This window comes from Acomys russatus, chromosome 26 (assembly GCF_903995435.1).
Source record: "Acomys russatus chromosome 26, mAcoRus1.1, whole genome shotgun sequence".
In the NCBI taxonomy this organism is placed as follows: Eukaryota; Metazoa; Chordata; class Mammalia; order Rodentia; family Muridae; genus Acomys; species Acomys russatus.
Window position 1 is genome coordinate 48,391,070 of NC_067162.1, and position 24,478 is coordinate 48,415,547.

The 24,478-nt window shown below is 49.4% G+C and overlaps 1 protein-coding gene and 1 pseudogene across 1 annotated transcript; one reads left to right on the top strand and one right to left on the bottom strand.

Moving 5' to 3' along the window:
* Window positions 1-264: 264 nt before the first annotated feature.
* Taf5l (TATA-box binding protein associated factor 5 like) lies at window positions 265-24,414 on the bottom strand. The gene is made up of 6 exons (XM_051168728.1): window positions 24,238-24,414; window positions 13,026-13,170; window positions 12,189-12,198; window positions 10,709-10,806; window positions 6,424-7,148; window positions 265-1,605 (listed from the first exon to the last, which is right to left on the bottom strand). Exons 2-6 carry the CDS (start codon window positions 13,165-13,167, stop codon window positions 808-810), a joined length of 1,773 nt encoding a protein of 590 aa, XP_051024685.1. The 5' UTR covers window positions 13,168-13,170; window positions 24,238-24,414; the 3' UTR covers window positions 265-807.
* Window positions 1,712-3,693, top strand: LOC127209617 (40S ribosomal protein S11-like; annotated as a pseudogene).
* Window positions 24,415-24,478: the final 64 nt, after the last annotated feature.

Consider the following 24,478-nt stretch of genomic DNA (forward strand, 5'->3'; position numbering starts at 1 on the left):
GTGTTCACTATACCAACACTGCAGTGAGGGGTGGAAGCAGATCAGTGAGGGAAAAAGACATCAAAAGCCACACCTCAGAATTAACAGTCATCTGGACATCTAGCATTTCAGTCTATCTTGTGACTTATTCAAAATTATTCTTTATCATAATTTTGTTGATGGTGCAGGGATGAAACCTTGGGCAATTGACACAAATGCTGAGGCCACCCTCTGCCCACCGTTTTCTTTCCAAGGTAGAAGTGCTGGCAGAAGTGCAGCCTATAAAACCATCTCTTTCCCACCATCACTGCAAGCTACCCGCCTGCTTGCAGGGGCACTTTACATGGTGCCCCTTTCTCCTGATACACTGGGCTACCAAAGTCTCAATTCCCTGAACCTCAAAATTCCAAGTATCAGAGCCAGGGCCCAGATCAACCCTGCAGACAAGAGCAGAGACGCCGCTGCCAGTGTTGGCTCTCCTCTTCTCAATAATAATAATTATTAATTATAATAATAAAAAAATCCTGGTTCTATCATTATGGAAAAGGAAAGGCTGCTAGGTCACCCCTTCTTTCCTAGTTCCTGTCCCCACCTCCCTCACAGAGTAGCCACAGGAGACACTGTCTACAGCTGCATAAGCAAGGTGCCTGCATGAAGCCAGGAGGCCTCAAGCCTGAGAGCACCCCAGCTCTCAACCGGAGTCCTGTGCCCCAGGGCTGCACAGAGGCGGGTAGGGAGGGCTCTTTTGCAATCACTGATTCAGTTTTAGCAAGTCCTGGACTGTGACCAGTCTTCTAGCCCCACCCAGTCTGCCACCTGGATAAAAACTTAATGTTCTTGATTCTCTTGTGTGATCCCAGTCACCAGGAGGAGGTTGCAGGCCATGAACTGTACACTCAGCACGTTGCTCATCTGCCCAGTGTATACACCCACGAGCTCACCTGAAGAGCCGTCAGCAGGTGTGTTGCAGCACGTGCTCCTGATGTCCCAGACACGAACCGAGTTGTCCATAGAGGCAGAGGCAACCAGACCGCTGTCTGGGCTAAAGGCCAGACTGGTGATACTGTCCGTGTGGCCTCTCAGTTCTTTAAAAAGCGTCCCAGAGGCCAAGTCCCACAGCTTTAACCGCTGGTCCTCACCGGCGGATGCCAAGTATTTACCATTGGGGGAAAAGGAGAGGGACAGCACAGGCCCTCGGTGGCCAGTGAAGAGCCGCACTGAGTTTCCCTGCTGGGCACTCCACAGCCGGACAGTTTTGTCAGTGGAGCCTGTAGCCAAGTAGTTTGAGTTGGGGTGGAATTTGACACAGTCCACATCTGCCAGGTGTCCTGCATATATCCTCAGTGGGTACGTCCGATCAAAAGACCACAGCCTGGCGGTACGGTCATGAGACCCACTGGCAAAGTACAGGCTGAAGGGGCTGATGTCCACGTCCCACACAGGATAGGCATGTCCCTGATACAGCACAGTGTTGGTGAAGCTTCCCAGGTCCCAGTACCTGATAGACATGTCTTCAGAACAGGAGAGCAGCCCTGAGCTGTCTGCGAGGAACCGCGTGCTGTACACTGGGCCACAGTGTCCCCGCAGGATCTTCATCTCTGTGCCTGAATTATCATCCTCATTCTCCTGGAACATGGTGGGGTGGCAAAACACACAAGAAGAAAACATTCAGTGGTCTCACAAGGAAAAAAAAGCAGAGAACAGGGCCTGTCTGTCAGAAAGCGTGTTCTCCATGGCCACGGCCCCGACAACGCCCAACTCTAGGCCACATCAGAGTGAGATCAATCCTTCTGTGGGTCTTGATCTCTGAATGAGGAGCTGACTGAACAGCAAGCACATGGGATGTCCACTGTTAACCCTGATAGGTGTCTTTTGAAGACTGACTGCTAGCCAGTGGAAACAGAGGCAGGCGGATCTCTCTCTGTGAGATCGAGGCCAGGCTGGACTACAAAGTGAGTCCAGGACAGCCAAGGTTACCCAGAAAAACCCTGTCTTGAAAAACAAAACAAAGAATGAACTGACTGTCTTCTAAATTGATACCAAGTCCCTAGATTCTCCACAGCACTGTCCACAGCTGTCAGTTCTCACTACTTTATGATTGCCTGTTTCTACCTTGTATAATTGGAAGTGAGAGAGACCTGGTGGACATTTGTGATCACAGTGACAACAGGAAGAGCCTGAGCTCACAGACAGCTCAGACAGGAAGTGATAGCCTGTGGAGAGGGATCTCAAGGACTTGGGCCAAAGTAAAGCCTGTGTAGGAACTGTAACCAGCACATACAGCTACCGGCAGAGCATGATGCTGACAGAAGAAAGCTGGCTACTGTGACTTTTGTCTGCAAGGCCAGTACTTAGCTTCATCAAGATTTTGATATTCCAGAGAGTCTGGGGACGGGGAGAACAAACAAACAAACAAACAACAACAATCACCTAAATAAATAAATAAATAAATAAATAAATGGAAAGGAAAGGAAGTTGAAGAGTCTCAAACTTGTCTCCTAAAGTAACTAAAGTGACAGACCATAGACAACCAAACGTGGCGATGCACACCTTTAATCGCAGCACTCAGGAGGTAGAGGCAGGTAGATCTCGGAGTTCAAGGAACTCACGCCAACCTTGGAAGCATTTTTTCCATGAAAACAGAAGACAAGTTCACAACAGTATTTAGAAATTAAGTGTCCAAACCCATTTGCTCTCTGCTCTCTCTCACACAGAGAAGTCTCTGAACACTAGAGCTGTGACTCTCCACCAGTGGCTAACACTAGAAGACAACTGAGACTCTTGCACACTCAGCTTCCCTGGCTCCTGCACTGAACTACACTAGAGGGCCAGGGCCTCATGGAGCCCATGCTGGGATCGCATCCCCCACCCACGCTGTAGATGGAGCCCAAGGGCCTTGCCATACCAGGCAAGTGACCGTCTACTGAGCTACAGCACACAGCCTTATCGTTTTCTAACCCGAGACACAGTTTATATGCCTTGCTATAGAAAATTCACAGGATTTTAAAGTATGTAATTCAATAGTTTAAAATAATCTTTTCATAAGGGAGTGTATGCTGTGTGTGCAAGTCAGAGGACAAGTGTGTGGAGTGGATTCTCTCCTTTCACCTTTACACAGATTCTGGGGATGGAATTCAGGTTGCCAGGCTTGTGTAACAAGCATCTTGCGAGATCTCGCGTAGTGAACAAAGAAGCCCGGCAGCTGGCCTAGCTTTCTTTTTCTCCAGCTGCCAGGAAGACGGCGGACATTCAGACGGAGCATGCTTACTAAAAGCAACCTATAATCTTTCAAAACAAGAAGAGTGTTTTGCTCGGAGAAACTGGCAAGGAAAAACTCCCTCAGGTACTACAAAAACATTGGCCTAGGCTTCAAGATGCCCAAGGAGGCCATTGAGGGCACCTACATAGACAAGAAACGCCCCTTCACGGGCAATGTCTCCATCCGAGGTCAGATCCTGTCTGGTGTCGTGACTAAGATGAAGATACAGAGGACCTCTGTCATCCACTGGGAATACCTCCATTACATCCGGAAGTACAATCGCTTTGAGAAGCACCATAAGAACATGTCTGTGCACCCGCCCCTGTTTCAGGGATGTACAGGTGGGCAACACTGTCACCATGGGAGAGTGCAGGCCCCCAAGCAAGACTGTTCGATTCAATGTGCTCAAGGCCACCAAGCCTGCTGGCACCAAGAAACAGTCTCAAAAGTTCTGAGGGGACTCTGGTCTGCTCCTCAGAACAAAGAGAGTTATTTCCCAACTTAAACAACAACAACAACCAAGCACCTCCCTCACTGAGTCATCTGGCTGACCGAGCCCATATATGACACCACAACTAACACATCTCACACACACAAAACTCTAAGCCTATCAGCAGCCATTGCTCCTTTTCTCATACTTAGTCTGGCATCTACTTCTCTTCCTGTGGAAGAATCTATTCCACATATTTTGATGAAAACATGGCATTCTGAGATTGGCTCTCAGGTCACATAAGCTTGAAGAGTCCTGTGCACGTGGCCCACTCCTTTTCACAGGTGCGTAATATATCAAGGCTGAGACAGACCACAGTTTTGTTTATTTACCTAATAATAGACAGTTAGGAGAACCTCCCCTTTAAAAAAAAAAAGATTTATTTATTTATACAGTATTCTGCTTACATGTACACCTGCAGGCCAGAAGAGGGCACTAGATCGCATTATAGATGGCTGTGAGCCACCATGTGGTTGCTAGGAACTGAACTCAGGACCTTTGGAAGAGCAGCCAGTGCTCTTAACCTCTGAGCCATCTCTCCAGCCGCCAGTTCGGGTCTTTCTACCTTGGAGATTTGGTTAATATTGCTATTAGCATTCTTGTGAAGGTTCTTATGTTGATCTAACTTACAATTTCAAGCATGTCCAGAGAACAAAATTGTCGAGTCTGAGCAGTGACTTAATTTCTATTGTCAAGATACGATTGCTCCAGAGTAAAAGCCAAGATTGCTAACTCGGCCTTTTCCTTGGTCTTGCGCTTCCTTGTTTCTTATCACCCAATCTCTGCAATAAACACCTTGGTCTTTTACTTACTTTCCCTGCCTCACTCCTATAGGCATGTGAGCTTCTAATCACTGGAGAGACATTAAAAACCAGCTATCAGAACTTATACCTTGTTTCCCCCTTAAAATGGCTCTTGTCAAAAACCAAAGAAGAAAACCAGCCAAACTGGCAGAGAAAAGGGTGGATCACACAAATCCCAAGTGCCGTCTTAACTCCGGCACTATAGTTAGTTCATTCTTTCTCTCCCCCGCCCTTCCATTTTTAAAGACAGGGTTTCTGTTGTAGCCCTAGGCTGTCCTGGACTCGCTTTGTAGACCAGGTTGGCCTCAAATTCACAGAGATTCGCCTGCCTCTGCCCCCCAAAGCTGGGATTAAAGGTGTGCGCCACCACCACCCAATGTTAGTTCACTCTTAGTGAAACAGAGGCCAAGCCAGCAGCACGTTAGTGTGGGTATGATCTGAGTAGCGACACTTGAGCTGGCGCGCAGCCTCTCCTGCCACCACGACCACTGAGGCCCTCAAAACGGGCTTCCAGTGACAGTTTCCCTCCTTTAGTTCTGCATGACCTAATCACTGGGCTGTGCTTCCTTTTCTGCTGGCTATCCAGGCTAGAGCACACACCCGGAGCAGCCTGTCCTTTCTGCTGTGGCACTTCCCCAGTTCCAGTCACACTTAGTCTCCTTCAGCCCGTGCCCAAGACAGCACAGTGCTCCACTCTTTTATTACAAATCTCAATAACCTCCAGTTTGTAGCATCGTTAGTTAGGTCATAGAATTCTTATACTTCCAAAAAACGAGGAAGTAAACAAGGGCAGTACTCTTCAATTGAGGGGGAGAAGCTGCAGGCTCTGTAAGGAGAAGCTTGACAACTCAACCCAAGGGCAACCGCAGTTAGTTGCCTGGGGAGCCTTGACACTAGACCTTCCTCACAGTGACAAAGCTCCTCATTGCACAGCCAACACTCAAGGGCACGAGACTCAGCACGAGGCTAGGGTAGGCCAGGGCTCACTCCTGTGTGCACAATACACACAACATTATTACTGCTGTGGCTAATTACCCCCCTTTGTCCAAAGCCCCAAGGCAAAACTGCCTGCACCCCATCAGTAACAGGACCAGACTGTCCGGGCCCAGCACGGTGGGTGCTCAGGAGAAGCTGGCCATGAAGGCTATCTTCTTCAACTCAAGAAGCTCTTACAGTGGTGACTCTGCTGACTGAAGCTCAGGCCACTGTCCTCGCAACTCTCACTGCTACTCTGGACCAGCCACCCACCTGACAACAGGGTGCTGCGCTGACTGAGGAGACCCACAGTTCTACAACCCAGGGGGCAGGACTATTCTTGGCCCACAGAGCCAGGACAGGTGTCTTGCAGTGCACTTCATGGTGACAAGGCTGGCTGAATGCAGACCCTGAACTAACAAGCCTATTTCTCACTGTCTGAATCTGCACAGACATAGCAGATATGCAATCTGATCCCGGGGTTAGCATCAGCTGAAGATACGTGAGTCAGGCCAGCGGTGCCACCTGCTTTTCAGATAGCGGTAACCACCACCCCACTCATGAACAAGGCTGACTGTTGGAGAAGGACGGGCTTGGACGTCACTACCAGGCATGGGTGGGACTCAATGCTCTATCATCTGCCTGAGCCCAGCTTTAGCTGCCTCGGAAGGAACTAGACTGTTGCCTCAGTGAGACAGGCCAGGTTAGGAAGAGTACTCTAACAGGAGGGCGATATAAGAAAAAGTGAGCCAGGTGTGATCTTTAATCCCAGCAGGGGGATCTTTGAGAGTTCGAGGCCAGCCTCGTCTGCAAAGTGAGTCTAGGACAGCCAAAGCTACACAGAGAAACCCTATCTTCAAAACCCAAAAACAATAAATAAATAAATAATTTTTTTAAAAGGTAAGTGGCACCCTTACCTCCTCCTCCAGAGTGTCACAAGCTAGACGGATCCGGGATGTGTCCACATGGTGGGGCTCTGATTTCAGCTTTTTGGACCTCAAGCTCCAAAGCTTTATGCAGGAGTTGTCAAACCCAGCAGCCAGCAGTTTGCTGTCAGAGGAGATCTCCGCAGTATTCAGCAGCTGCTCGGTGTTATAGAAGGCATAGAAGCAGATGGTGGTGAGGGAGGGAGGCCCATCCTTGACCCGCTTGATGCTCTCCTGCAACACTTCCAGGGCAGCCTCATTCTGCAGAATAGGGCTGGGCACATCTGGTGGCTCCAGGCTGCTGCTCTCGCTGCGGGAGGAGCTGCCGCTGGCATACAGCTGGTAGTCTGTCCTCTTGGCAGGCTGCACGTCCAGGTGAATGTGCACGGCAAGCACCTTGCACAGGGCAGTGTTGTTATCGCTTTGGAGGTAGCGGACAAGGTAGTTGTAGCTGTCTTCCTGGAGGCGGATCACGTACTTGTTGTCCAGGAATGCTCGGAGCTGCAGGTTAGACAGGATGTCCTGGACGGTCTGCGTGGTCTGCAGCTGCTCGATGACGTCCTTCTGGCTGGCGTTCTGCAGGAACATGCCATGGAAGCGGCTATAGAAGCTTTCCACTGTGCTCTTGGGGCCACTCTGGACCAGGTTGAGGTGGAGGTAGACGAAGAGGGGGTAGAGAAGAGGCATAACTTCATGGCTGTACTGGGAGTCAGAGTCTGCAACGAGAAGCAGAGAAAACTCACACTCAGCGACCCTGGAGAGCCAAAGGATCCTCCTAGAGCTGGCCACCCGCCCCTCCTGCCACACAGAACCTAGAGTCTTCAAGTCTTCCGACGAAACAACAACGGTCAGTCAAGGCTGGGATGTGGCCAGGCCCTGTAACAGCTGGCCAGCTGTGGCTAGGCTGCAGCCCAGCCTCTTCCTCACTACTCCTCAAGTCATCATAACCCATGCTTCTGAGAATCCTTAGATGGGTTCTTCGCAAAGACCTCCAGCCTGAGGACTTCACAGAAACACGCATGTTCAAAACCTTCTGGGCAGCAAGCTAGGAGTGGTGGTGCACGCCTTTAATTCAACACTTGGGAAGGCAGATAAATCTCTGTGCTTGAGGCCAACCTGACCTACACAGCGAGCTCCAGGCTGGCCAGGGATACAGTAAGAGCCCGCCTCACGGCACTTGTTTGGTTACATGAGCACTACAGACAAGAGTGCAGCCAGAGCTCGCTGGCTACCTGGGCCGCTGTCCTCCCTGATGGCGACAACAGCTATGCAAAGCTTTATAGAACTTCCCTTCCCGTTTGCAGCAAGAACGACAAACAGGCTTAGTTTTTTGGTCATCAAGAACACAACTTTAATGTTATGAAAGAAGCTTTGCTAAAGATGCCGAGTCGGGCTTTAATTGTCAGGGATGGAAGAGAAAAGAGATGTGCATGGCACCCAAATATGTGTGCAAGTTGAGGACAACGTCTGAGAGCAGGGCTCTGCAGGGACAGTATGAGGGGAGGGGGTAGGCAGCTCACGGCACAAGGCATACAACTGAGCCAGGCCCAACTCGCTCAGAGCCACAGCAGCCTGAACACTTGAGGGCAGCAGAGGTTAGCCTTGGCAAAACCTACCTGTTACAGCCACTGTTAGCTTTAAGTTTCCTGCTTTTTGGGTCTGGCTTGTCCCTTATTGTAATGAGTTTGGATCTTATATGGAAACAATGGTCTTATATTGAGTGTAACCTTTGCTCATGTTTAAGTACGTTGAATAAAAATGCAAGCCAGTACTTAGGGTCTGCACCTTACTTTACAAACAAGCAAGCAAACACGAGCTATCGCACACAGGGCGGACCTACGCAAATACCTAGGATGCAATCAAAGCGTAGCAGTGTAAACTCCAACAACCCTTTCTCAACCTCAGAAGGCTTGGTCAAGAAAGCATCCTGGTTGATAAGATTATTAAAAAATTATTGTATGCCTTGATGATTAAAAACCACACATTGTTCCTGGGTCATCCTAAAATTGTTTATCATAGAGCAGACATATCCTAGGGCCCCTCCATGATTAAATTACATGTGTGTGGCTGAACTGTGTCTGGCTTCCTCTCTGGACAGGATATTACACAAAGACAACAGTTATGTCGGTAATGACACCACCACCTAACCTGGTGGACAGGCAGCCTGTGCTCAGCTGAGGAAGACATTCCCCATTATAAAGGCAAGCAAGCTCCACTGCAGAGCAATAGATTCAACCACGTAAATAAACGAAAGCTAGTTAACAACAACCTTCATTATCTCCACAGTCTTGCTTCCTACACATACAATACTTCTAACAAAGGCCTTCAATTCCTGACCGTCCTGTCTACCTCCCAAGTGCTAGGCCCACCCACCCAGCTCTCTTTTGAGATGTGATGGAGTTTGGACTCCCCTCACCCCAACACTAGATCACGCAAACATAGGCTCTTTGCTTTGGTTTTTTTTTTCTTTCTAGAAATGATTTTTAAAAATTTTATGTGTATGGGTGTTTTGCCTGCATGTGTGTTTGTGTACTATGTGTGTGCCGTGTGTCTGGTGCCTTCAGAGGCCAGAAGAGGGTGTTGGATCTCTTGGAACTGGAGTTACAGATGGTTGTTAGCTATTTTGTGAGTGCTAGGATCTGAACCTGGGTCCTCTGGTAAAACAACCAGTATTCTTAACCTCTAAGCCATCTCTCCAGCCCCTAATACAGTTTTTGTTTTTGCTTTTAAAGATTTATTTACTATTTACTCAATATTCTGCCCATGTTTTCCTGAATGCCAGAAGAGGGCACCAGATCTCATTATAGATGGTTGTGAGCCATCATGTGGTTGCTGGGAACTGAACCCAGGTCCTTTGGAAGAATAGACAGCACTCTTAACCTGAGTCATCTCTCCAGCCCCCTAGTACAGTTTTTGAAAATGGTATTTATTTGCTGTGTGTGTGCACGTCAGGATGTGTGTGCAGAGGCTGGAAGACAACCAGCAGCTGGCTGCTCTTGATATCAATGTGGGCCTCAGGGATGGGAGCGCAGCCTGTCAGGTTTCACCGCAAACACCTTTCCCTAGCGAGCCATCCCTCTAGCTCTATTTCTGGTTTGTTTTAACACAGGGTCTTATATTGCTATGAGGACATCCTCTGTCCCTGAACTCTCAATCTTCATGTCTTCTGCTCCTAGGTACTAAGAGAGTTCCCCATTACTTCTGGTAGTTCAAATTAACTGATCATGTATCTTTTGAGACAGGGTCTCACCATGTAGCCCCGTCTAGCTTGAAACTCATCATGTAGCCCAGGCTGGCCTCAGACTCAGGCAAATCTTCTGCTTCTGCCTCCTGCGTGCTGGGATTAAAAGTACACGCTTCTACAAATGCCAGTAAGCCAGTGTCTGCTCATTATTCTATCAATCCTTTCCCAAGGGGGTACGACTGTTGTTTAAAAAAAAAAAGAATGTTGTTTTATTCTCATAAGACTCTGGAATTACTACTCAGAACCAACATGGTTCTCTCACTGCACCTCCTCAACCTCACGTTAACACTAATCATCTCAGGACCAGGAGACATGGTTTGGTTTAGCTGTCCAGCTTGTAGCTTCACTTCACACGCAAGGACATGGAGGTTCCCAGGTAGGGGCAAATGATTCTTCTTAAGCAATTGTCTCTGAAAACTCACATTCCGAGTAAGAAGCAGAGAATGGAACACACGCCCATTACCTTTGTGTCTCTGTGGTCTGCCTGAACGACAACAGCAAACTTCTTCATCCGACTTAGAGATGGAGGTACATTTCAAACTCACTTCACCTAAAGGAAGCTTTTCTCTCTGGCTGATCTGACCTTCATTTATTCAGAAGCTGTAAACCACTGTGCCAAAAGCCCCGGGCAAAGCGTGAATAGGACATGTAGAGTTCTCTTTCCATGCTTGTAAGCTTGTAAACTTTTAACCTCAAGATCGAACTCCTACAGAAATTCCGTTTGCATACACGCACTGTATTAAAAGTGTGGTGGTGTACTTTTTTTTGGGGGGGGGGGTTCCTGGCTATTCTGGAACTCACAAAGATCTGCCTGCCAACTACTGGGATTAAAGCGTGGGCTATCACGCTGCGGCATAGGTCTTAATCATAGCACTCAGGAGGCTAGCTTGGCCTACAGAACAAGTTTCAGGATAGCCAGGACTACACAGAAACTCTTGTCTTGAAAAACAAACAGTGGCTGACTCTAGACCCTTGTAACACAAGAGGTTCTGAGGGACAGCTACATTATTTGGTTTCTTAAAAAGGACTCACCAGTCAGAAAGCTCCTCAGTCGTCCAAACTGCACTTCATATTGCTGGGGCTCAGCCTGGCACAGGGTGCTGCAGGCACGCCATGTGCAACAGCCAGATCTGTTGGACTAAGAGAAAGGACACACAGGCAGGGCAGGGCGCAGTTTACTATTCCACTCGTAGGACGTACAGTGGCGAGAGGCCAATGGCGTCTCTGAGACACTCTGAGGTGCTGGCAGACTGACACCAGGGCAGAAAGCATGTAAAGCTAGGAGCACAGAGATAAGTAAAGAGGACAAGGCATGCATCTTCCTGAGATTTATCTGGAAACATCTAGCCTGTGTTGCTGTGTTACAATGTGCTGTGGCCTGGGCTTGTCAATCTGAGAGGTCATGCCTTCCAGCTCAGAGGAACAGTCTTCATTTGTTTTTTCTGAGTCTCCTGATTTCAAAGCTGGGTCTTCTGGCACTGTTGGTTTTTTTTTCTCTATACTTCATCGTTTTAGCTTTACCTATACAAAGTCTCTGTCCAACTATCAATTTCCTACTTCCCCACTTGTTTTCCAAGACAAGGTTTCTCTGTGTACCCGGTTGTTGCCTAAACTCGTTCGTGACCAGGCTGTCCTTTAACAAGAGCTCCCCCTGCCTCTGCCCCTGAGTTGCTGGGTACAGGTGATGGCCCCCATACTGGCCAACTTTGAATCTTGTTGATTTTGTCCTTTTTATATATTTCTTTTATTTTTTCCGTAGAAGAAAAAGTGTTAATTTTGATCTGAGCTGGTCAGAATCCAGCCAAGAGTTGTTCACAGCCTTCCTGGGGAAGGAGGTTGGTTGCAGTGTTCTGGGAAGCTGGGAAGCTGACAGAAGGATGAAGCCCAGGGTCTCACTATTTAGCAGTAGACATGATCTTCTTGACTTTATACTTTCTTTTTCTGACAGGGTCTCATCATGTAGGACAAGAGACAAAGAGGTAAATGCTCACTGAGGCATCCCTGAGGAGCGCAAACAGAACGGCCAGTGTGCCTTACACAAACACGGAGGGAGACTTCTGAGAGCTTCCGTTATCCCCATGAAGCCAGGACTCTCATTTTCAAGGACCTCCTCAGGTTTCAAACACCTCATCACTTTCTCCACAGCAAAGGCAGTCTACCCTTAAAGCCAAACAGGCCACTGACTGACAGCGCGGTGAGGCGCGGCTGAGGGATCTGCTGCTGCTAGGATGGAGGAAAGCAGAAATCCAGGAACTCAGAGGGAGAAGGAAGCACTCAGAGTATGCGAAGAGCCAGGGCCATGTAAACACGAGCACTCCGTACCACACAGCCACCAGCGCCTTCACAACCACTCCATTTACTGAAATGCATCCCATCACTAGGTATTCGGGGTAAGAAATCAAGCTAGGCATAGAGGCTGAGGCTTGCCGAGAGGTCAAGGACAGACCGCACTTTGTGGAAAACTGTTTCATGAAAACCAGGGGGAGATGGAAGGACAGAAAAACTATCACACAAACTCTGAACTCACAGAGCAGCAGAGTGAGCACCTTTGAGGATGGCTAACAACAGCGTGATACTTCTGGTGCAGTCACACTCCTTCCCTTTTAAAGTTTCCCTGTGGTTAGTTGCCTAGTCTGGCTTGGCCATCACCGTGTAGCTCAAACTGCTCTCAGACTTAGGCAATACTCCCAATGTTGGTCTCCCAAGTGCTTGGATTAAAAGTATGAGCCATTAGCTGGTCATAATGGTGCATGCTTGTAATCCCAGCACTGGGAGGCAGAGGCAGGCGGATCACTGTGAGTTCGAGGCCAGCCTGGTCTACAAAAAGGAGTCCAGGACAGTCAGGGATACCCAGAGAAATCCTGTCTCAAAAACCCAAAACAACAACAACAAAAAAACCAAAACCAAAACCAAAGAAAAGTATTAGCCATTATGCTCAGTTTAAATATGACTTCAAAACAAAATGTGAGAACCTTAGCAGTGTTTCTGACGCCAGCATTTCCAAGCATCGGCCCTACAGTATGTGTGCACCCACCTTGCAGACCCTTCTTCCAGGAGCAAAAGTTCTATTCTAGCTGGAGGATCTACCACTGGGGGATTGCAGAGTAAAAAAGTGGCACATACCATCAGGTACACATGGAACAATCTAGATTTCCAAGGAAGAAAATATAGCTCTAGCCAGGGCTCCAGAAGGCTCACAAGTCTAATGAGCACAGCTCTGAAGGAGAGGAAAGGCCTGGAGGCCATGGCCCCTCAGAGCTGCTCACTGAGGCTTGGCAGCCTACCCTTTGCTGAGAACCCCGGCGGGCAATTGCAGCTGCTGTTCCAGGCCAGCCACAGGACCTGATACCTGCGAGATTGGCTGCCATCTCCTCAGGGGTCTGTGATAGTCTCAGGCCTTGCTTCAAGGGGCCTTCTGAGTCCACGTACTGCCGACGTTTGAGGTAGCAGGACACCGCCACCTGAACCTGCTCCGTGCGCACTCGTTTCATGACCTATGGAGAAGAAACACAGGAAGCAGTTGGCGAGGGGTGGCAGAGGCCACACAAGGGAGCTTGGCATTCTCTTCCGCTTTATCTGTTTTTCCAAAGGCCCTAGAGACAGCTTTCTTTGATGGGCCACATGGAAACAGCAAGGGCAACACACGCCACAGCTCACTCTTGAACAACTGTCACTCCACCAGCCCACAAGCCTTTTCATTTGCGCTCCTACCATCAAGCAAGCAGGCAGGTGTGAATTTCAGCCATTTCTGCTGCTCTGCAAGAGAGCTGCTCATCAGAAGCATGAGAACAAGTGCACGGAAAGTCAAGCAGGAGGCAGAGAAGACCAAAGGCCTGAGACACCCGGACACTAGGCGACCTGGTCATGGGAGGAGCTTTGTGTGGCTGTGGGGATGGAGGCCAGGTAAGCGCTCTACACTGAACTGCATCCCCACCCACAGGTTATTCCATCACTTTTTCCTAGACAGTGTTGATTGATTTGTAGTTCAACCTGGACTTAAACTCAGGGATCTGCCTGCCTTTCCTCCCGAGTGCTGTGACGAAAGGTGTGCGTCCAGGCTCGGCCTTTTTTTTTTTTTTTTTTTTTTAAGTTTTTTTTTTTCCGAGACAGGGTTCCTCTGTTATGTTGGCAGCCTTGTAGACCAGGCCTACCTCTGCCTCCTGAGTACTGGGATTACAGGCATGCCCACCACACCCAGCACTCAGCCCATAGTTTTTGTTTTTGTTTTTTTTTTTTTTTTGAGACAGGGTTTCTCTGTGTTACCTTTGGCTGTCCTGGACTCACTTTGTAGACCAGGCTGGCCTCGAACTCAGAGATCCACCTGCCTCTGCCCCCCAAGTGTTGGGATTAAAGGTGCGTGCCACCACGCCCAGCTCAGTTTCATAGGTCTTAATAGATGACAAGAGGCGTCACCCTCCTGGCATAGAGCACACACCTTTAATGCCAACACTAGGGAGCAAGAGGCAGGTGGATCTCTGAGTTTCAGGACAGCCTGGTCTACAGAGTGAGTGCCAGGATAGCCTGGTCTACAAAGAGAAAACCCTGTCTTGAAAGACAAACAAAATAGTGTCACCTGAATTTGAGGATTTAGGCAACACGTTTCCACCTACATCAAAATATTTGTAATTATTCAAACCACAGACACAGAAAATGATCAAAACATAAAGGGGCAGCGTGAACAGGTGTTAAAATACACCACACAAATTGTCATAAGAAAGCAAAGTGGGCCGGGCAGTGGTGGCTCACGCCTTCAATCCCAGCACTCGGGAGGCAGAGGCAGGTGACTCTCTGAGTTCCAAAGTGAATCTAGGACAGCCAAGGCTACACAGAGGGACCCTGTCTTGAAAAGCGAAGAAGAAGAAGAAGAAGAGGAAGAGGAGGGGGAGGAGGAGGGGAGGGGAGGAGAGAGGAGTGTGAGGAGGAGGGGGAGGAGGGGAGGGGGACGGAGGGGGGGTAGGATGAGGAGGAGGGAGGGGAGAGGGAGGGGAGGAGTAGGGCGAGGAGAAGAGCGAGAAGAGCGAGGAGAGACGAAGCAAGGAGGAAGAGGAGAAGAGAACGAGGAGAGAAGAAGAGAGAATGCGAAGGAGACAGAAGGAGAGGAGACAAGAGAAGAACGAGGGAAAGAAAAGCGAGGACGAGAAGAAGACGAAGAGGAAGAAGGGAAACGAGACAGCACGAGCGCCGGGAGAAGAACGAGACAGAAAAGTAAGCAGAAGAGGAGAAGAGAGGGAAGAGAGGGAAGAAGAAGAGAAGCGGGGAATAGAAGACGAAGAAGAGAGAGAAGGAGAAGACGGGAGAGGAAGGGGAGAGAGGAAGAAGAAAAGAAGAAGGACGAGAAGAAGAGACGAAGACGAGAAGAAGGAGGAGAGCAGAAAGAGATAGGAGAGAATAGAAGTACGGAAGAAGAAGAAAATGAACGACGAAGGAAAGGAGAAGGCGAGAGAGAAGAGAAGGAGGAGACGAAGAAGAAGGAGAAGAAGGAGAAGAAGAAGAAGAAGAGAGAAGCAGAGAGCAAGAAGGAGAAGAAAAAGGAGAAGGAAAGAAGGAATGAGAAAGAAGAGAAGGAGAACAAGGAGAGAAGAGAGAGAGAACAAGAGGAGGAAGAGGAAGAAGAGAGAAGACGAAGAAGGAAGAAGGAAGAAGGAAGAAGGAAGAAGAAGAAGAAGAAGAAGAAGAAGAAGAAGAAGAAGAAGAAGAAGGAGGAAGAAGAAGAAGTAGTAGTAGTAGTCGTAGTAGTGATGGGAAGTAACCTGAATAAGAAAAACAACTTTTTGAAAAATTTAAGATCATTTGAGGCTTTCAAAAAAGTGCAGAGTTTTTTTTCCGTTACTACCAAACTTATAATGAACAGAAGCCCCTACAATTGTCATGGCCGCCAAGGTGACTTTGCCAGACACTGAAGTACAGAGATGATTGGGGCAATGACGCGAGTCTCTGGGTTCCCCTGTCATGACTCGGGTGCCTCTGAGCATGCCTCCGTGAGTCTCTGGGTTCCCCTGTCATGACTCGGGTGCCTCTGAGCATGCCTCCGTGAGTCTCTGGGTTCACCTGTCAGGACTCGGGCGCCTCTGAGCATGCCTCCGTGAGTCTCTGGGTTCACCTGTCAGGACTCGGGCGCCTCTGAGCATGCCTCCGTGAGTCTCTGGGTTCACCTGTCATGACTCGGGTGCCTCTGAGCATGCCTCCGTGAGTCTCTGGGTTCCCCTGTCATGACTCGGGTGCCTCTGAGCATGCCTCCGTGAGTCTCTGGGTTCCCCTGTCATGACTCGGGTGCCTCTGAGCATGCCTCCGTGAGTCTCTGGGTTCCCCTGTCATGACTCGGGCGCCTCTGAGCATGCCTCCGTGAGTCTCTGGGTTCACCTGTCAGGACTCGGGTGCCTCCGTGTCTCCCGGAGGACCCTGCCTCAGCACCCTGCGCCCACATCCCCTAGCGTAGCCGTCCTCCAGCTTCCCTCCTTTTTCATTGCTGCACACTGCACACTGCCTTTTTAGTGTGTGTGGCTTTTTATTTATAAATAAATAAACAAACATATATATGCCTACACACCAGAAGAGGGCACCAGATCTCATTACAGATGGTTGGGAGCCACCATGCGGTTGCTGGGAATTGAGCCCAGGACCTCTGGAAGAGCAGACAGTGCTCTCCAGCCCCGCGTTTAGTGAGTTTTTAAAGAGAAACTTGCTCAGATTGCTGGCAATAAAGCTTGTCCTAAAGCCTGATGATCAGAGATTTATGTCAGAACCATGTAAAAGCCAAAGAGACTCCATTCCACAATGCCCTCTGACCTCCACACACATGATGGCACATAACTGCATACCCTTCCGGATTAACCCAAAAACCAAAGAAAACTAAAATAAAAATCCTGTTGGCAGAGGAGAGATGCTTTCTTCAGTCGTTGTCACTGGTGAGGTGCCCATAAGCACCTCATCCATCCTCCTGTAAGCAACCCTAAGGAAAGTCACTGGGTCACAACCAACTAACACACAGCGCTGACAATAGACAGCACTACAAATGGAAGGAAAGTAGAAGAGAACCCAGCTGAGGAGAGACGGGAGGTCAGTGGGGATGGACGAGCCGGCAACGAGACATGAGTGAGATTAAACACATTATCTGTATGAAATGTCACAATGACACCCATGTCTTATGAGCCCCATTTGTGTTAGTGAGGGTTCTCTAGAGGAACAGATCGTGCAGGGTGAATCTCACATAGAGAAAAGGGCATTTATTAGAATGGCTTCCAGGCTGTGGCTCAGCTAGTCTAACAACGAGTCGTTTAAGCTAGATTTCTCAGCTGGTCCTCAATACGCACCATAACTCCCAAAGCAGCAGATGTGAACGCCAGGGAAGGAATGGACCCACTAGAAGACAAGGACAAGCAGGCAAAGAGCACGAGCTCCCTTCTTCTGTGCCCTCATGTAGGCTGACAACAGATGTGGCCTGTTACAGCTCTGTCTTCCCACCTCAAAGACCGGGATCAGGGCTGGGCGTGGTGGCGCACGCCTTTAATCCCAGGGGAGGCAGAGGCAGGCGGAGCTCTGAGTTTGAGCCAGCCTGGTCTACAAAGCTAGTAGTCCAGGACAGCCAGGGCATAGAGAAACCCTGCCTTGAAAAACAAAACAAAAGCCTTTCCTCCCTTAGGCCGAGCGTGGTGGCGCACGCCTTTAATCCCAGCACTCAGGAGGCAGAGGCAGGCAGATCTCTGCGAGTTCAAAGCCAGCCTGGTCTATAAAGAGAGTCCAGGACAGCCAAGATGATACAAAGAAACCCTGTCTCAAAAAACAAAATGTAAAAAAAATCTGGATCAGAAGTGGATCTTTCCACTTCAAATGATCTAAGTAAAACTCCCTCCCAGGTGTGCCAGGCCTTTTGGGGTTTTAGTTCATTCCAGATGCAGTCGCTGACAACCAAGAACAGCCATCACACCATCATGTTTTATGCTATTAATAAGTCACTCAGCCAGCCCTGCCTGTCAAAGTAGCTTTCCTTAAGCCAAGGGCCAGACTGTGCAGGCCGGCTTCTGACTGTTTACTTATACAGCTGCAAGCGCCATCTGACTGTTTAGGACTCTGCTTAGTTTTAAGTAGTTTTAAGTCTCATCCATATGAATCAGCCGCCTACTGTTTTTTTGGTTTTTTTGAGACAGGGTTTCTCTGTGTAGCCCTGGCTGTCTTGGACTCACTTTTGTGGACCAGGCTGGGCTCAAACTCACATCGATCTGCCTGCCTCTGCCTCCCGAGTGCTGTGATTACAGACATACCTGGCCAGCCTTCTATTCTGTTACTTGCATCTTTATTTAAAATGTCATCTTTTTCAGCCAGGCACCACCACCACCTGACTCAAAAGTGTTTTTTTTTTTTAAAATAAATTAATTAAACTATGCCTATGAGTGTTTTGCCCGCATGTAAGTCAATGCACAATTTTTGTGCCATTGGATACCCTGGAACTAGAGTCACAGATGGTGCGATCTGCCACATGGTGCTGGGAATCAAACCCGATGCTTTGGAAGAGCATCCGGCACACTCAGCTTACCTTACCTCTAATCGTTCTCTGTCTACAATTCCTTTCAGTGAATTGTGCATTAACATGCAAGTACGTTTGTCCTGCTTACCTGGCTAACACACTATACTTGACCAACCCTCCATTTCTTGAAAGTCACATGGCTGGGGAAAGGGAGGACTGTAGTCACAGACAAAGTGTTACCGACCCTATTAAGATAAGAGGCAGAGGCCGTGCTATCTATGCATCTCACTCCTCACTCCTGGAGCACCACACAGAGCCCAAGACACCTGCCAGGAAGGAGCGGAGGGCTCGACAGGGCTGTAACTTGGTCATGTGACAAAAAGCATGAATAAATTCCCAATATTGATATTCTTTCAATGTATTGATGAACTTTTTAAATTTTTTTTTGGTTTTCGAGACAGGAATTCTGTGTAGCCTTGGCTGTCCTGGATGCACTTGTAGATCAGGCTGGCCTCGAACTCACAAAGATCCACCTGCCTCTGCCTCCCAAGCGCTAGGATTAAAGGCGTGCGCCACCACACCCGGCTCTTGATGAACATTTTAATTGTTTGTTTTCTATTGCTAGCACAAGGGCCTTGACACTTAGGAGAGGCTGCTCCTCTTATCCGTTAATGAGGCCAAATCACTGTTTCTCTGTGGCCACCATTATGGCTCACCTGGCTGTACAAGAACCCCAGCAGTGTGTGTATGTGTATAAATAAATAACCCCAGGTCTGGAGAGTCTGATTTAGAGGGTGAATCAAACACATCCAGCAGCTGTGGCTCCATGACCCTTTTTAAGTGTGGCCCAATTAGGAAGTCAAGGCATCCAGCCTTGCCCACATCACACTATATCTGCTACTGACGTTTTCCAGAGTGCCTAGCTTCAAGCCCTGTTAAACTAGTTCACTTCTATACTTCAAAAATCTAAAACTTCCAGATTTTCTACTGTAAGATTTTGGTGACATGGGACTATGGTACATGTACCCATGTGAACTCAGAAGCATTCCCATCAAACCCTTCCTTTTTGTTTTTTGTTTGTTTTTCAAGGCAGGGTTTCTCTGTGTGGCCCTGGCTGTCCTGGACTCACACATCTGCTTCCCCTGCCTCCTAAGTGCTGGGATTAAAGGCGCGAGCATCACTCACCACCTGGCTCCAATCAAGCTCTCTGATGCGGGGAGAAAACAACTGCCATTCAGACACAGACAACCCAGGAGAGCGGACCTTAAGATACCATCACCTGTGTCTGCAGAGAAGGGGAAGAGATGCTAAAGCAGTAAAAGAAAACAGAGAAATGTCACTCGGGCAAGGGAAGGTAGGAGCATCAAGCCTCACCTCAGGCTACAAACAAACAAACAAACAAACAAACCAAATAGGAATGCTCGGCTACATCTGATGGAGAGAAGCTAGTTTGTAAATACTGACTGCAAGAATTCCAATTACCCCTTTCAGCAGGAACTTTCTGAGTGCAGTTGCCTTCTCTAGGAGACTCTCTGAGGACAGGTGAGTCAGCTTCTAGACCAAGGACCTCAAGGCAGAAACTCAGTAGGAACTGTGTTCACAGCACACAAGGAACACAAAACACCAGACACGATTTAATCAGTAGAGCTGGTTCTGTTCTGATGCACATATTTCAAGCAAAATAATGAAATTATACATCAGAGAAACTGGATTTTCATGGTAAAATATCCGCAAATGGACCTGTGCACTCTTGTGTGTGCTTCCAAAAAAAAAAAAAAAAAAAAAAAAAAAAAAAAAATCAACCCCCTATTGTTTTTCAGGTTTCTCTGTGTTGCCTTGGCTGCCCTGGAACTCTCTTTGTAGACCAAGTTGGCCCTGAATTTACAGAGATCTGCCTGCCTCTGTCTCTCAAGTGCTGGGACTAAAGGCCTGCACCACAACACCCAGCTTGCTTCCAAATCCCTTAATCCAAGTCTCCTAAGATTTACCCAACAATTTTGACATATCTGTTCACTTTCCAGTGTTCATAATAAAACACAAATAAAATAAAAGAGTTTGGCTATAAGTACACAATCTTTTGTTAAAATTTCAAGACGGGAACCCCCCCCCCTCCCGCCGTTTCGGTGGTGGTGGTGGGGGATCAAGACAGGGTTTCTCTATGGAGCCTTGGCTGTCCTGGATTTGCATTGTAGACCAGCCAGGCTGGCTTCAAACTCACAGAAATCCACCTGCTTCTGGCTCCCTGAGTTCTGGGATTAAAGGGGTGTGCCACTGTGCCTGGCTGACGTCTCAGTTTTCAAATCATACAAAACGAATGCCAAATCCCTTCTCCACCTGCCTCTTAGTGGTTGCTTCTGTTCCACTAACTTTCAGCAAAGCTGCAATGTAAACTCTTACATGATCATCCCAGGTCATCACCAGGAAGGACAAACTGCAGACTCCTCTTACACTTCCCTAAGTCCAGGATGTTGGAGTAGGGCCTGGTAAGCCTGGTCCATCACTGCACTCTGCATCTCAGCCTTACCTACTCACCACCAAAGACAGCAGGTAGAGAACAAGGCGAGCCAAGTGGCAACTGCTCAGCTCTGTAAAAGGCCAAACCACTGCTATTTAGACCCTTCCTTTAGAATGAAGGTCAGGGTAAAGCCAGGCAATCTAACTTCTACACAACCCTCTAATTCACCTGATAAGAGTAGTTGACCATGGGCCAGTTTTGGGGGTATGGAGAGCTGAGTATTTTTTCTAACTGTGAACTTATGCTTTAAAAAGTCTGGAACTAGGGCTGGAGAGATGGCTCAGCAGTTAAGAGCACTGGCTGCTCTTCCAGAGGTCCAGAGTTCAGTTCCCAGCACCCACACGCTGGCTCACAGCCATCTGAGGCCCTCACATGCAGACAGAACACTCTCACATGGGATTTACTCAGTGATAGAGCTCTCACTCAGCAAGCAAAGCCATGAATTCAGTCCTCTGCTGGGGCAGGTCTGGGATTTTATCCTTATTTGTTTGAGCTGTCATGTAAGATCTTATTAAGGCACTCACATCTACTCTACTCCCCGTTTTGTTGTTGTTTGGGTGGGTTGGTTTATTTTTGACAGGGTCTCATGAAGCCCAAGCTGGTTCTATATTCTCTGAAGACCTTAAACTCAACATCTCAGCCAGGTGCAGTGGCCCATGCCTTGAATCCCAGCAATTGGAGGCAGGTGGATCTCTGAGTTTGAGATCCTGGTCTACAAAGAGTCTAGGACAGCCAAGGCTATACCGAGAAACCCTGTCTTGAAAAACAACCAACCAACCAACTCCAGGGATCTCCTGGCCTCACCTCTCAGTGCTGGAAGAACAGGTATGTGCCATTACAAGGAGCAAGAGCTCTGGCGTGATTAATGCTGTGTCCCCAAAGCCCTCCTCTCCTTATGTGACTGCGCTGGAGACGGGGTTTAAGACTATGACTCTTTATCTTCTCAGATGGACAACACTGAGTAGGGCTGAATGATTTAGTTCCTGTCCTGCTTACTGGCTTCTGAAGGGACAGGTACCATGACTATATATTTGAGCGCTGTGTAGTTTCTGCTTGGACTTATTTTAGGCTTCTGATCTTTTGCAATTTCTAGGAACCAAGAAAAACCACAAGTATTTTATTTCTACTTTAATACTGTTTTTTATAGCACAGGGGAGCTCTGTATTGTCTAGGTTATTTTTCTTTTGTCATCAAGAGAAACCATGACCAAGGCAACTTATAAAAGCAACCATGGGGAGGGGGTTGAAACAGGGTTTCTCTGCAGCCCTGCTGTCCTGCAGTTTCTTTATGTTGTACTTGAGTGTTCTCTGAACTGTGAAATTTAGATGAAAAGCCCATCTGTAGGAAGCTAGACACCGAAGCTGGGATGGCGATCTCCGACCCAGCTGTACCGCAGGCGTTCTTTCCAAAAAGCAAAGGTGAGGCATTCAGCTGAAAACTTACTGTCACTGAAGTGTGAAGAATTAAAACCCAGGAGATGGCTCAGAGGTTAAGAGCACTGGCTGCTCTTACAGAGGTCCTGAGTGCAATTTCTGGTAACCACATGGTGACTCACAGCTATCTATAATGTGATTGGATGCCCTCTTCTGGTCTGCAGGCGTACATGCAGACAGAACACTGTATGCATAATAAATAAATGTTAAAAAAAAAAATTAAAACCCAATCATGTCATTCTGAGGTTGGTCTGAACTGCCTCTGTTTACTTTCAATCCAATGTTTAGTTCTCACTTTACTGGATGGTCCCTCACCTTTTATGTAGGCCTTGGCCAATCCCTCTCCTATGGATGGAGGCGCCCTCCACAAGCTCACCTGGCTTGGACAGATCTTCTCCCATGGCTTCCTCATCCCCGAGCCTGGAGAGCACCACAGCCTACGTCACGGTGCTGTCTTTTCCTACACTACCATGGATACCTAACGTTTACTTAACATAGTCCACTGCTAAGTAAGACACCATCCTAACTACCTCCCACAGACTATCTGCTTTTACCCTCACTACTGTTAGGGTAGGTAACATTCTTCAGGTGGGAAGGCTGAGGCCCACAGTAGTCAGATAACCTGACCAATGCCCAAAGTCACTCAGCTCTTGGTCCAGGTGAGTGTCTGAGCTTCAGTCTTTTTGTTGTTGTTGTTGTTGAGACAGGGTTTCTCTGTGTAGCCTTGGCTGTCCTGGACTCGCTTTGCAGACCAGGCTGGCCTTGAACTCACAACGATCCACCTGCCTCTGCCTCCTGAGTGCTGGGACTAAAGGTGTGCACCACCATGCCCGGCTGTTGAGCCTGCAGGCTTTACAGCACCGCTTCACTGAGCCCACACGGGACTCCAAGGGGGCGTATAGGGCAGGCTCGCTGATGCTTATCCAAGTATGAGCACGGGGAAGTCAACGCCCCGAGGTGCTCATGGCGATGTGGAAGGCTGGGAACGTGACCTCAAGTACTCTGCAACAGAACAGTGCTGGCACCACACACGACAAAGCTAAAACAAGTCAGGAAAAAGCAAAGCCTGGCCTTCGTCCCTAGGTGTCTTTCATAGACTTGCCACACAGAGTAGTGCAGAAACAACAAAACTCATCAGTCACTAAGCAGCCAGGGAAGGCCTTCACCTCTTTCCCAGGGACAGAAGAACACACAAATCTCACGGTTCCAAGGGGCTGTCCGCAAACACACGAACCTAGTTTATTATCACTGATGGCAGAATGCTGAAGGCACGAGCTGACTTTTCGGCAGTTCTGGTTTGACACTCGCCTTATAATTCTCAAAACAAGGAGATTCACGTGTGTGTGTGTGTGTGTGTGTGTGTACCAAGTCTCACTCTGTAGCTTAGGCTGGCCCAGACCTCACTTTGCTGGCCAAGAATTCGCAGCAATCTTTCAGCCTACAGAGTGCTGGCTGGGATTACGGAGTGCGCCACCACGACCAGCCGAGTCTAGCCTTCCACTGCCATCCATCCCATCCTACAGGAGGAGGAACCGAGGCGGCTAGCTAGCTACAATGGTTGCAATCCTAGTCTCCGCGGTCACCAACTCCACCCGTGACACTCAGCCCCTCCGAGATGAAGTAGCCGAGAAGTCTGTCACCTGGAGGAGGAGGAGGAGGGCTGACTCCCTTCCTACTTCACTTTCCAGTAGGGCGGACCAGGCTGGAACGCGGCTCCAAACGCCGGGTCCAGGACACCGGGAAAGCCCTGCCGCCACCCACCGGCCGGGGTGGGGTAGGGTGGGGTGGGGTGGGGTGGGATAACCTCACCTCTCCACGCCGGAGCCACAGCGCCTGCGAGGTCGGCGGCAGCCGCGAGCCGCCCGTCGGCTGCCCACTTCCGCCGAGCGCCCTCGTGAGCTCGCGGTTGGCTCCGCGCGAGGGCGCCCGGCGGGGCCGCGGGAAGGGGCGGCGGAGGAGGGGGGTGTCTCCGGGGCGCGCGCGGCCGGGGCCGCCACGTGCGGGGTCGCTCGGGCCCGCGCAGGTGCGTGCGTGTGCGAGCGGGAGGCGCGGAGCGAGCCGCTCGCCCCAAGCCCCTCCCCCGCGTCCCCGCCACCCTCCCTCCCTCCCTCCCTCCCTCCCTCCCCCCCCCGCCGTCCCCGCCCGCACTCACTGAACATCCCAGGCGGCTCCCGCTGCCCCGCCGCCGCCCCGGCACCGGCTGCTTCCCTATCCGTCGCCCGCCGTGGGACTTCGCTACCGCCGCCGGCTAGCCGGGGCCCCGCGCCCTACGTCCTGCCGCGCCCGCGGTTCTCGGTGGCCGCCCCATGACCGCCTGACGGAGCGGGCACGCCGGGCTAGGCCGCGGACGCGCGACGCCGCGGCGGCCAGGGCGCGCTCGGCGCTCCTCTAGC